This window comes from Pezoporus flaviventris, unplaced genomic scaffold (genome assembly GCF_033815535.1).
Source record: "Pezoporus flaviventris isolate CSIRO_AGI_PZ_B2104156 unplaced genomic scaffold, CSIRO_AGI_Pfla_v1 ptg000037l, whole genome shotgun sequence".
Lineage (NCBI taxonomy): Eukaryota > Metazoa > Chordata > Aves > Psittaciformes > Psittacidae > Pezoporus > Pezoporus flaviventris.
Genome location: NW_026892585.1, coordinates 14,587,754 through 14,600,711, shown reverse-complemented (window position 1 = coordinate 14,600,711; position 12,958 = coordinate 14,587,754). Strand labels below are relative to the sequence as shown.

The 12,958-nt window shown below is 43.4% G+C and overlaps 1 protein-coding gene across 2 annotated transcripts; it reads right to left on the bottom strand.

The window, feature by feature from the left end:
- Window positions 1-470: 470 nt before the first annotated feature.
- On the bottom strand, window positions 471-9,262 carry NPY (neuropeptide Y). 2 transcript variants are annotated; one of them, XM_061464792.1, is made up of 4 exons: window positions 9,066-9,257; window positions 8,701-8,888; window positions 3,618-3,698; window positions 471-695 (listed from the first exon to the last, which is right to left on the bottom strand). In XM_061464792.1, exons 2-4 carry the CDS (start codon window positions 8,886-8,888, stop codon window positions 671-673), a joined length of 294 nt encoding a protein of 97 aa, XP_061320776.1. In that variant the 5' UTR covers window positions 9,066-9,257; the 3' UTR covers window positions 471-670. The 2 variants fall into 2 exon arrangements, with proteins under 2 accessions (XP_061320776.1, XP_061320775.1); XM_061464791.1 differs by lacking the exon at window positions 471-695 and adding an exon at window positions 3,467-3,533 and having other exon boundaries at window positions 9,066-9,262.
- Between the last annotated feature and the right edge of the window lie 3,696 nt (window positions 9,263-12,958).

The window sequence follows — 12,958 nt, the reverse complement described above, 5'->3', positions numbered from 1 at the left end:
TTAGAAGTTTCCTACTGCTTTGCGAATTGCCAAAACAAAGATCTTACATCTGTTTCATTTAAAATTCATAATTCAGGCTTACAGCCAAGCTTCAAACCAGTTTTGAGGAGTTAGCAGAATAAGGCAGTGACTTATTCCTTTGTAATTTGAAAATGATATTAATCTTAATTCATTTGTCAATGTAAGTACTCAGTAAGTTTTTAGTCTGGTCATTCTGAAAAATCACCTCTCGGAACAATATTTTCCTAGATTATGTAGTCTATGATAAATTATTTCAAAGTTTTGCATAAATCAAGCAGCTGAGCTGAGTTTGAGGCCACAATAAATGATGTCTTTCTCTTACTTTGCACACCAATTGCTATAATAACTGTGACACTATTGTTGTTGGCAATGCATTAGACTGCAGGGAGATTATAATTCAGTTTTAATCGTTTAAAACAACTCTTTGTTATACCAATGACACAGTTGACTGTTTTCATTTAGGATGTTATATTTTGGAATGCACAATAATTTATTTAAATAAAGGTATATACAAATATGATGAAGGAAAAACTCTACAGAATTCAGTACAATGGTTGCATGCACTGGGAATGACGCTATGATTTGCTTCATAGGTGTGCTGTATGAAGTGAAAACTAGGAAAAGTTTTGACGGAGTGCTGAAAATCCCATCACCACATCGAAGGGTCTTCAAACCTGCAATATATATTATGAAAAAAAAACACCTCATTAAACACATTTAAAGCCCCTTCTGAAAAATCCTTTCAGAACTATATAAAATTTTCATGTTAATAATAGCAGCAATAAGGAATACATATGCATATTTGCAGTTGTAGATGGTATAAGCAATTCCCATCAAAGCAGATGCATTGTGTATGGCCAGAAGTCTGTATTTCGGGACCAGAACTTCCCCCTCCATATTGCTGCTTAGTGTCATATTTTATTCCACTGAGATTCACTGCAAAGCTGCTTTATGCCACCAAGTAGCACTTACTGAGATTCAGCTGGAAAACTATGACACGTTGAAATACAATCACTTTTTTGAAGATATATTTTTCACTCTGGCTCAGGAGTAAACAATTTCCAAAGAGAATTCACTGAGCCAAAAAAAAACATGTTGTGCTGTAAACACCTTCAAACAAAACTCATGTTCACAGCCACCATCCTAAAATACTATCATGGTATTCCACTGCTCAATATCAAACATTTGAAATGTATTGAAAGGGGTGCTGAGAGCAAGATTTGATCCAGAGGCCCTCTGCTTGCAAACAGCTGTTACGTCTACACAGAAAGAAAAGTCAGCAAGTGAAAGAACATGGAGAAAGACCAGAGAAAATGCATGTGCCATCGTTTTTCCCATCTAAAAGCTGGACATCTAGTCTTGATTAAACATCTAGTCTGCCTCCACAGTCCTTGGAGAGACACTGACACCTTGAGGGGGCAACTGATATCCTGCCCGTTTTAGGATGGAAGGCTCATTTTGGGGATAACCGTATCTCTGACTGGCTGCAAAGGCAGCCTAGACAACTATTTCACACTAGATACCTAACTTTTTAAAAGGCAGTATCAGAAGGAACACATCCTGTTTTTGAGCATTCAATGTTTTCTCACGACTCCACAAGATCAGAAACATGCCATATCAAGTTTTTGTCTGAAGAATTTACTCGTAAATCTGCTCCATTAACTGGCTGCATATGTAACTATTTCTAAAACAATTACTGCATTAATTTCAGTTTAGAACAATAGCAGGTGCCTTTCATTCATTCAGCCTGGCTTTCTCCAGAAAGAAGGCTTAGGCAGCCGTGTTGTACCTAGGCATACATGCTGTGTGTCAGCAGTTCATCCCTGTGGACTCCCCTAACTGTGGGACTCCCCCTAACTGTGCCTCCCCTAACTGTGCCTCCCCTAACTTCCCCACCAGCTTTCAAATGCTCTGGATGATTTCAACCAATTCAGAGAGAGGCACAGATATCTCAAGGAAATTAAGTTCCTGATGTACCATGAAAACAGAACTGGGTAGAAAGAAGACTTAATTATGTCCACACATGGAGGAAAATCTGGAGTGGGGTTCAGAATCCATGGAGGATTTTATCCTAGAAAACATATCGATAGGAAGCTAGACATCACTGTTCCCAGTACTCCCATAATTGTCATCGATGAATGACAAATACCATACTCAGTTTAAAGTGCTGTTACAGTGTTACAGGGGGTATGAAATAAAAATCTGTTTCTCATCAATTCTTCATCTTAAATGCAGACTAGTTTGTTATTTTGCTCATGAGTTTTTGCTCCCTGGTGTGTTATAAATAGCATTATTGAAACAATAATAATAACCATAAAGTTTTCTTATGAAAGGGTGAAAATTACAGAGAGTATTGGAATTTGTACTACCCTGTGTGTTGCCTCAAATTCATGGCAGCGGAAATTTCCCATTATGTGAAGGCTCTGCCTTGTCATTACCAAACACAAAATAGTCTAATACATTTCACTGCACTCCATGCAGTTTTTACATAAGCATCTGCAGAGAAAACTGCATCCCCACAGCTGTGGTTAGTCATCAAACTATAAGTCAATGGTCTCCCTATGCACAGATCTGCAAATCTCATGGACAATCTCCCTTGATGGCAGTAGAGATTTTGGTCACCTTTCAGTAAGAAGATCAATGCCCCAAGTTCAGTGCTACAAACTATTACATTTCAGTATTTAAACTTCTCTAATTGAGCCTTTGCAAAGCTAATGAAAGTGCAGAGCATTTGCTTGTAGACTCCTGAGGAGACTACTGCATAAAACATTTATTTCTGCAGTAGATATAATATCAGCAAACTTCAGGCTACCAGTAAAGGCTTAAACTGAGCTTGATTGTGAATAAAATTGAAACCAGTATTTTTTTTCCATGAGCTAAAACTCCCTCTACATCTTACATACTCCTTATCTGTGTAAACTGTAGTCACTACTACAGTATCTTACATTATAGCTATAGTATTGTTACCTAACTAGATAAATACAGCATGTACATTTGAAATCCCACTGTTACTTGTAACACCACTCTTATTTTGAACTGAGTGCAAATGGAAATGTAAAGGCCTTTCTTCCCTTTGTAAAATAATAGGTACAAACCCAATGTGAAATAGCTTCTTTTAAAAACCAGTCCTAGCCATGCATTTGTGTATAAGTTAACCTATATACATATTTACCACTTATATATCTTTGGAGGAAAAAAACTAAACCTGTTTGAGTAGCAAGTAAGTAGAAATGGGCCATCTTTGGGGCTACAGTACGTAAGGAATCATCATCAAGCATCAGCATACAATTCTGTGTAATAAAGGCCAGTATAGGACCAATGTGAGGGAATGCTTCCCTTCACTCAAAGAGCAGGAATGGCCTGCTCCCAAAGTCAGGAAACAAGGAGTTTGGACTATATTGTATCTGGTAAGGCATTTATTGCATTCATGGGTGGTTCTAGCTCTTAACAAAACAGGAATTTATGCTTTTAAGGACATGCTTACCCATCTGTTGCTGGCATATGTTTTCTCCCTGTGAAACATATTTATTGATAACAAATGAAACTGTTAAATCTAAATGAGAACTCTATGCCACTAAAAAACTCTTCATACGTACCTGGATCTAGGAATGTTTTCTGTGCTTTCCCTCAACAAGAGGTCTGAGATCAGTGTCTCTGGGCTTGATCTCTTTCCATATCTAAGGAAAGATTAAAAAAATGATATTTTGACATATGTCAGTTTTTAAAAATAAAGATTAAGACCAGAACCATTGGTCAATATTTTGTTTTTTCAGAAAAAAATATTGGTAGAGCAGACATAATACAACTTTTCAGCAAGTATTTTAGATTAACTTGACTTAGCCATGTGAGAAAATGTTCATTTTTCAGTACTTCTTTTTTTTCTGTATTTTTTCATGACCATTTTGAATTATAGCATTGAGAAACCTAAATATTTCTCAATTTGGTAGCTGTTGCTGGATACTTTAGAACCTTGCACATTACCAGTGTGAGCATGAAGAGGAGGGAAGCTGCACATGATGTGACCTCAGAGCACGTCACTCTTGCCCTCAAACCCAGTTCCATCATTTTATTAACTTTCTCACTGGTTTAGGTGCTACTGTACCCTTCCTCAGGATATACATGTAAATGAGGAGGTACCGTTATCTATGAAGTTAACAGAAAACAAAGCTCAGTATGCCATATTAGCCAAGGAATCAGCCAAGATTTTTTAAGATAGCTAGTACATTTGGGGCTGCCCTACACATAGTACATTAGGTCATAAAAACTGAGCTACCCCCAAGGTGATCGTCACTCTGGAGCTATGTGGCTGTGTGAAAGAAAACTCTGATTCGGAATTCTTCTCCAATTAAATGGGATGCCACTGGCTACCTTTATTTACATAGCAGATGTCCTTCTATTTGCAATTCCTGGTTGTTGGCTCTCTTTTGCCAGGAAAACAGAAGTGACAATGAGCAGCTGGCTTGACAGACATTTCATCACTATAAGGATTCATTAGCCTAAGAGCGATAACTCTTAGGAGCAAACACTCCTTTGGTTAGAAAGCATTAAGATCATGATTTATAACTTGTGTATGTAATCAGTCTGAATCACAAGGCGCATTAACAGACAACAGCTTTGTGAATGCCACTTGAGGGAATTCTAATTCCAGAAAAATCAAAGGTGTAAGTAAGGACTTACATTTTATCCATTGCTATCAAGATGTTTCTCTTGTAACTTGATCTAAACTTGGCAGAAAAAAATCCAACAAACTCTTCCTAAACTATACCTAAAACTCCAGCAGTTTTACCTGTTGATGGCATAATTTCCTGAAAATTAGAAACACATGTCACTTTTCAATCATTTTATTCAACTCTTTGTATTTTTACATTGCCTCATTCATTCTAGTACACCGTCTATGCTCCAGAAAGACAAAGCATCAGTTTCAGAAATCTAAAGTAAATTTCTTAATCTCATAAATTTAGAAAGAAGAAATTCAGTCAGATACCTGACTGAAAGCAGGTATCTGAAAAGAACCAGCCATACATAGTAAAATGCTATTACAATAACGCAATCAAGCATGATGCTGAATCAAATACCTTGCACTTCATCACCACAAAGGGATTTATTTCTTTCTGGTTCCCTACTATGATTAATATGGATGTGACCTGGACTTCAACTGAGGGGGAATCTAATCTGCTGTTATGTTAAAGAAATTGATTTAAGAAATCAACAACTTGCTCCAACAGCTCACACTTGAGCAAAACTCCTGCTAACCTCTCAGAAAGTTTTGTCTGAATCACAAATAGATGGCAGCCACCCGGAGTGCAGAGATTTGGTCAAATCATGAAGACAGCTGTGTTGGGGAGATACCTTTTATATGAATGCCTTCTGCGCCTTGGCTAGACCAGTGCTGCTGCCGGTGCTGGATGGACCTGCGATGTCCTCACACAGCAGAGCTGCACACAAGGTGGTCACCGCCTGTGACCAACTGGCTGATTTTCCTGTATCAGATGCCTGAGCCTCCTGTCTGCCCTGTTATTTTGCCACTGCAAAACAAGCACTCTACAGACATACTAAAATGAGGCCATGGACAAAGTCTTCTTACTGAAGCAAATGCCTTGGAAGATCTTTGCTCCAGCTGCTTCATGCTTTGCTCCTTGTCTACCCTGCCCAGCCCTGAGAAAACACGAACACAGAAAGCCTTTGTTTGCTGTTTGGGAAAAACTTATCAAATTATCATCACTGTTTTAGAAGAATGGGGCTCCAAGCTTTGTGACATTACCTGGTTATATTTTATGATCAGCTTGAGATATCAAGGTCTTTTTTCAGGCATGCTGAAAACCCACAACTCAAGCTGAAGTCAAAGGGATGGAAGAGTAAACATACTTATTCTGATTAGGGACATAGTATCTCAGATTTCAGTGAGGTCTCAAAGTTTCTTATGAGAACTTGGGTCTTGGGAGTCAAATCCCATCAATGTTCAAGACCAGGAACAGCAGGTGAGGGATTCCAGAAGCATTTCATGGGTCTGATTCAGAAAACTGATTAAAAAAAACAAGCTCTCAAAATCTGCTTCATTCTCCATTAAAGGGTGTTGACATGAAGCAGGAGCATCAGTACTGCCTAACTCAGACACACTTTCAGATATTCTCTGCCCTGGCTATAGTTCAAGCCACTTCCAGGAGAAATGGCCTTACTGTTTTGCTACAGCACTGAACAGCCACAGACTCATGAACAAGCTACAGCATCCTGGAGACCTCCATTCTACAAGTTTCCCTCAGCTAACCTCAAAGGAGCGTAAAGCTAATGGGCACAGTTGTCTAAAGCTGAGTGAGATGGCTCTGAAGAAGGATCTCAAAGGAGAGAGGCAGCAAAGCAGCCACACAGACAAGGTCTAAGGAAAAGAAGAAGAAAAAGGTGGTCTGGAAGGAAGAAGCTTCATAGGAGCTGGTGTAAAGACCCTGTGTGTTAGAGGGGAATGACACTCAAATACCTGGCTAGGTCAGAAGCAGAAGGCAAGAGGATGAGCCAAAAGGTTATTCATAATCACAGAAACATCAAACAAGACAAAACAGATGAACCTGAAGAGAAAGAAAAGATTAACTTCCTTATCAATGTGCTCTTAGTGCTCCATCTTACCAGTTGCACGGTGACCAGGCTACAGGCACACGGTCTGGCTAGAGGCCAAGCATGGCTTGCTCACAGACCCTCACAAGAAGCAGGGCAAGCTCATGGACATCCCCCCAGTTACAGGGCTCCCAAGCAGCACCATGGACAAAAGTCAAAGCTAAAAAGCTGTAAGAAGATAGAAAGCTTTGAGCACATCTGAAACGGACCAGTCCTAAATGCTGTCAAAGTTATTGATCTTTTTGCAAGTGCCTGTGCCACTGTCAGAACACAGAACCTCCAGGAGCTCGACTGAGCTTTCCAAACGGAGGTGGCAATTACTTTATTTCTGCACTGTTAATTCCCCACACAGTGGAAACAGCACAGCTTTTCTTTTTCAGTTAACCTATGCAGTTAACTTTGAAATGTGTGCCATGAAATGTGTTGCTGTTGAGGTGCGGGTTTTCTGCCAGCTTTCTTGTGCTTCCAGATCAATTCTGTTCCCTTCAAATATGAGAGGGAGGGTGAGAAATCTAGGTAAGATCTGAAGAACAAAATTTGTATTCTGCTTTGTTTTCTCCATCAGCAACAATAACTATTTCTGCTCCTTTCAGAACCCAGACCCACACAGAAGAATAAAAGAGTCTCAGTCTCTGAGCTGGGTACTTGTACCCCAGAAATTAGGGGAAAAAAGCTACACAGTCAACATTAAAGCAAGCATACAGGGCACACACCAGAAACAGATGTTGAATACAGAAAGAAGGGCTCATTTTGCTAGGTTGGTGTTCTCTTGTATATATATTTATATATATATTTTTGTATATATATTTTTAAATATAAACTGCTTTTGGAGAGGAACCACCTTTGAAATCAGAGATGAAAGGAACAAAAGAAGAGATGAGAGACCAGCCTGGACATCCCACCACATGCAAGGGAAATAGGCAGCAGGGGCAAAACTCAAGGATCAGATTATTATAGCAGGAATCTTGGGAAGAAGTTATCTGAGCACAGAACTATCACAAAGAAGCATGTCATACACATGAACGAGTTGTGAATACTGCTTTAAAAGTTCAGAACTGAAGAACTGTGTTTCTATCAGCCTCCTCATCTCTTTTGTGCTATTAGTGCACTGGCAGACAGCGTTATGGGTTTGCTGGGAAAGCTCTCAGTTACATGATAGCCTCCCTTCTAATTTAATTCTTCAGACTTCTAGAAGAACAAATGAAAGCCTAATTTTAGACCTCCCATCTGGTTTTGATATTAAACAAATAGATAAATATGTCTAAGTCCTTATGGGTCACACACTGTTCAGGGACCTCAGGGAAAACTTCTGTTTAATCACACAGTCTAAAATGGACAGATGCTCCCAAAGAAAACAGTTTCTGAATAATAACTGGCACTTTTTCAGATGGAGCCTTTATCCCTACTTTAACAAGCACGGTCATCCCTGGAAAGCCAGTTTAGAGCCAGGCAAGTTCAGGTCACACTCTTTCAGCTTGGGCTGGGGTTTTTGCCTGTGGTTCTGGGAGAGGTTTTGTGGGTACTAGTGCTTTTGTTGCACTCACAGCTGCATGAGGTAGCTGGCAAACCACAAAGCATCTGGGCTACGACACCTCCTCACTAAGGCTAGAAGGGCACTTCTCCTCATCAAGATATTCACCAAAGTCGGCGGCAGCAACAGCAGTGTGACACTGCTCCTCCTGCCCTAACTCTCTCCATCTCTCAGATTAGTTATGTGTTGTCCCTCTTCTGGGGGACTCTCCTCATGCACACTGCCCTGCAGTGTGTGCTCCTTCCTGCCAGCCTGTCTGTGCCAGGGCTATAAAGGGCTATGAGAGCAGAGGCAGCACTGACACCCCTGCCCCTTCTGCCAGCGTGGATGGTGGAAGTTCAGCTCCGGACCCAGAGGCCACTCCGAGTGCTGCCCCTCTCTAAAGGAAGCCTGTGTACCACGTCTGCCTCCGTGTTGGTGGGGGAAGCAGGGCGAGACACCCGTGTGTGGGAGCACCCCGCTTTCCTCCCCTCAGCCTCGTCAAGAAAAACGGTATCTCAGGGAGCGGGAAAGAGGGATGCTGGCCCGGCCGCTCTGCCTACCTCTGCCTGGTGATGAGGTTGATGTAGTGCCTCAGCGCCGAGTAGTATCTGGCCATGTCCTCTGCGGGAGCGTCCTCGCCGGGGCTGTCCGGTTTGGAGGGGTACGCCTCTGCCAGCGTCCCCAGGCAGACCAGCAGCGACAGGGCGAAAGTCAGCACCGACACCCACAGCCTCACAGTGCCCTGCATCTGCACGGCGGGGTTGGATGGAGGAGAGCAGCTGTCAGCGCCTGACCCGACGACGGCACCAGCGCGGCCTCCCCAGCTCCCCCCGGGGCCGCCCCCTGGCCCTCTCCCGTCCCGTCCCGTCCCGTTACCATCCCCTTGCCCGTGTCCGTCCCCAGCCCGCCCCGTCGCGGCACTCACGGCGGCGGCTGCAGCGGAGCGGCTCTCGGCTCAGAGAGGCGCTTCTTTCCGCCCGTGGGTCGGGGCTCCCGAGTGCGAGGCTCTGCTCTTCGCCGGGGTGTTTTAAGGCTTCCCCGCAGGCGGGAGGGGCTTCGGGCGATCACGCCTCGCCGGCTCCGACCCCCTCTCGCCCGCCCCTCTCCGCCTGCCCCAGCACCTGCCCCGGGAGGGGCACGGCGGCCGCGGTCAGGCGGGGCCGAGAGGGACCGAGGGGGCGAGATCTGGCGCTGTGTGTCCCCCCCCTCCACTGCACCTCTCAGCCCGCACCCCCTGACCTCCCGGGGCTCTGTCCCCAGGGCTTTGCATCGGGCCCGGGCCCAGCCGCGGGACCCCGGTGGCAGTCACTGCGGAGCCGCCGTGCCCTCCGGTGCCCGCAGGGGAAGGAAGCGAGTTCAGGGAACGGGTTTACCCCGCTCCTACGGCTCCAGAGGGGCCCCAAGGTTGAGCTTCCTGGCAGGAGTGCAGCCGGACATACAGCCAACAGAGAAAGGCAGTTTGGGGCAACCGGAAATAACCAAATCAGTGCCACAGGCTTGGACGTTATACCTATTAAATGGGTAAATCTTGAGGCTTAACTCCCCAGGGCACTGGCAGCAGAGCTGAAGCAATGAAAACATACCTCCCTCCATGCCCACTCTACCAGGGAGACCCCCTACACCCTGCCCAGGGCTACCTTTTGAGTGGCTTTTCTGAGTGACTTTATTCGTTTTATTCCTGTGCCTAAGCCACATGCTACAAAAAACAGCTCACCAATGCCATGGGATCACGACAGCATTTCCTGACCCAAGAGAACCGCTGCTGAACCTGGGACATGTAACTTTTCTCAGCAACACGGGCCTACAGGGACTGATGTGGCCAAGGTGCCAGACTTGCATGTCTCCCTAAACTTGCCCAGACCTAGACTCAGTGAGGAGAGATGGGCACCCTGACAGTCATCTGATCCCTTGAACGACAGAGGTTTGAGATTAGCAGAGTGGGACATATGGCAACATACCCTTCTCCACCGATTATGGCAGCAGCCTAGATCACTAAGCTAGGCTAGATACCTGACTACCAGAGTGCCTGAAGCTGGGTAAGATAACACAAACCCAGACAAAGTTTCAGAACTGATAGAGTTGGAAACCATTCATGCATGTTAGTAAAACCAGTTCTTTAGAAACAGGTAATTTGATTAGCATCTTGATGACCAATTCCAATTGGAATGACAAATCATGACTCTGATCTTATCTTATTTTTACTTTAAATCAAAGGTAAAATAACAGTCACCCAAGCAGGAACATTAGACATACTGATGGAAAGTTTAAAGACACATTCTAAAATTATACCATACATACGCTACTGCAAATGTAGTTATGAATTTCTGTATTTTTTATCATATGCAGTTATTGTCTTATTACTAATCCAGCAGATACTGAAAATGAATATTCAATTCACAAGAGCAAAGACAGAAATGATTTTCATCACTCCAGAAACAGAATCTCATCATTATCTGAAAAAAAAAAAACCAAAACCACTCCCTAGCAAATAAATGGCTCTTGAGGAGTGTGAGGAAGCTCAGTGGGAGATGTTCATTTCAAGATATGGAAGCAAAGGGAATTTCAGAGCTCTTAATGTCAAGAAATATTCTGAAATCTTCATGACTCCATAGTGCACTGCCACAAACTTCAGATCAAGTTCACAGGCTGCCAGTTAACACAGGGAAGACTCTTCATGTGTGTGAATAATCAGCAATTCTAGCCTCTAATTTCAGCAGATCTGTGTGTAGCTGACTTCATGTCTTACAAAGTGGCCTCACTCCATCCCTGTGCTCTGTCCTCCCACCAGCAGCACTCCTGCACATTTGGTGTTCATGTTGTTCTCACATTGGCTCAATAGAAGCAACTGATGTGACAGCCAGACACCTGTGACACTGCAAATGCCCTAGAGAGCAACTGTGCTCTGGCTCCACCACTTTCCCTTTGCGACGCTGAATCCAATAAGCTGCCTTATCCAAAGCTTGCACTGATCCAGTTTACCAGCTTTTATGGGGGGTAAGGAACAAGCACTTACAGCACCAGAGACTGAAGCATCTGGGTAGGTGTGTCAGAGAGACAGCTCTCACCACCTTCAGCCTGATTCTGCCACAACCATCTCCCACCAGCTCACAGGACCAGAGGTGACTTACTCATCATTAAGCTCTTTCACCATGTATAAATGAGACTGCTTCTCTCCCACCAGCACCACTCTTTTTACACTATCAATCTTCAAGGCAGTTCAAAGAAAGAGGAATAAGCAAATAGACTAGAAGGCACAGCAAGACAAACACGAAGTCTGGCATCTACATGCTTACTTAGGCTACAGGGGGCAAAAACATTCCCTCGTCATAGGTATGTCTGTACTGCTTGACTCAGCGGTAATGTCATGTTGCCCATCTTGTCACAGACCACCACCCAGGCAGAAATCATGGACAAATGCCTGCTCTTGTCCTAGTGAGGAGGTACAAGCAGTAAGCTGCTCCCTCTGGGGAAATGATTAACAAGTCATACCTGCTAAGTCCCTCTACAAAACGCTTGGTCTGGAGCAACAGGTCCCCACAAAAATAATGCTCCACACAGCATGAGGAGTGAGGGAAGCCCCACTGTCCCTTACACAGGAGGAGGAATCACATTCACCTCCCATGTGAGACAGCAGCTCCTGCAACTGCAGGCTGCTTGGCAGGGTCTGGAGAAACACTTTTTTCCCTTTGGAACCATGACCCCAATCAACTCATGGGTTGTGTCTTACCTTTGGACAAAGTAGCATCTCCCAGCTTGTGCCTTAAGGTGGCCTAAAGGTTCATGAGATGTCAGACCTTACCATTTTTGCTGCACCTCCATAGTAACAGTTCTTTCTCTACAGTTCCAGCATTGAATTTGGGAAACCCAAAACACTGAACCCAAAATTCTAATCACCCTGCTTTCTACAGTGTCTATTTCTGTAGCAGTATAAGTACCAGGTGTGTACTTATGCCCCACTTCATCATTTAAGATGAATCATACAACTTAGACCTTTCTTGAGTCCAGAAACTATCGTGTTTAGAGCCATTCTGTAAGTTCTCACAAAAATTTCCTCTGTTTTGAAACACTAAAAATCCATATAGGCTCATCCATTTCCTACCACAAAACATATATTAATCTTAAGTAACACAGATGAAACATACTTTAGATACATAATACAATCATCCATATAATGTCAATGCAACAACTGTTGGCATTTTTTTATTTGATGAAACAAACCCTATACCTGAAGCTACAGACACATATAGAAACTGGTTTATCAGTGACACTGAGTGTCCCTGGGTCTCAGTGATCTTAATGGATGTTTTACAAGTGGTTTCCAAAATCAAGGTCTCCTGCACCTTTGATGGTGCCTCTTGATGATTACTCCATATGGGTGTTTGCCCAGCATCCTTGTATTCTGGCAAATGGCAAAGACGCGCTTTCCACAAGCAGCTTTAGGATGGGCTATAAAGGTGAACAGGAAGGCAGGGAGGGTAACTGGAAAGAAGACTCAGAAAGACTGGTGTATTTCTGACAGTGAGACTCAGAAAAGCTGATGAAGAAAGTCAGGAAGAACCTAACTGAGTTAAAGAATGAAGCCTAGGAGGGAGAGCAGAATGACACGCATAGCTCAGCTACAGCTCCACATAGATATCCACATTTTTGCTTTGCCAAGCATTATGGGCTTACAGATGTGCGACTCCTAGCTACATTACAGCAATCAAGAGCTTGAAGAGTATTTAACTACACACAGAGAGAAATATCAGTGTTTCAAAGCTCTGAGCAGGTATCAATGCCAGGTACAGCACCATGGGAGAAAAGTGAAAAGAAACAGGA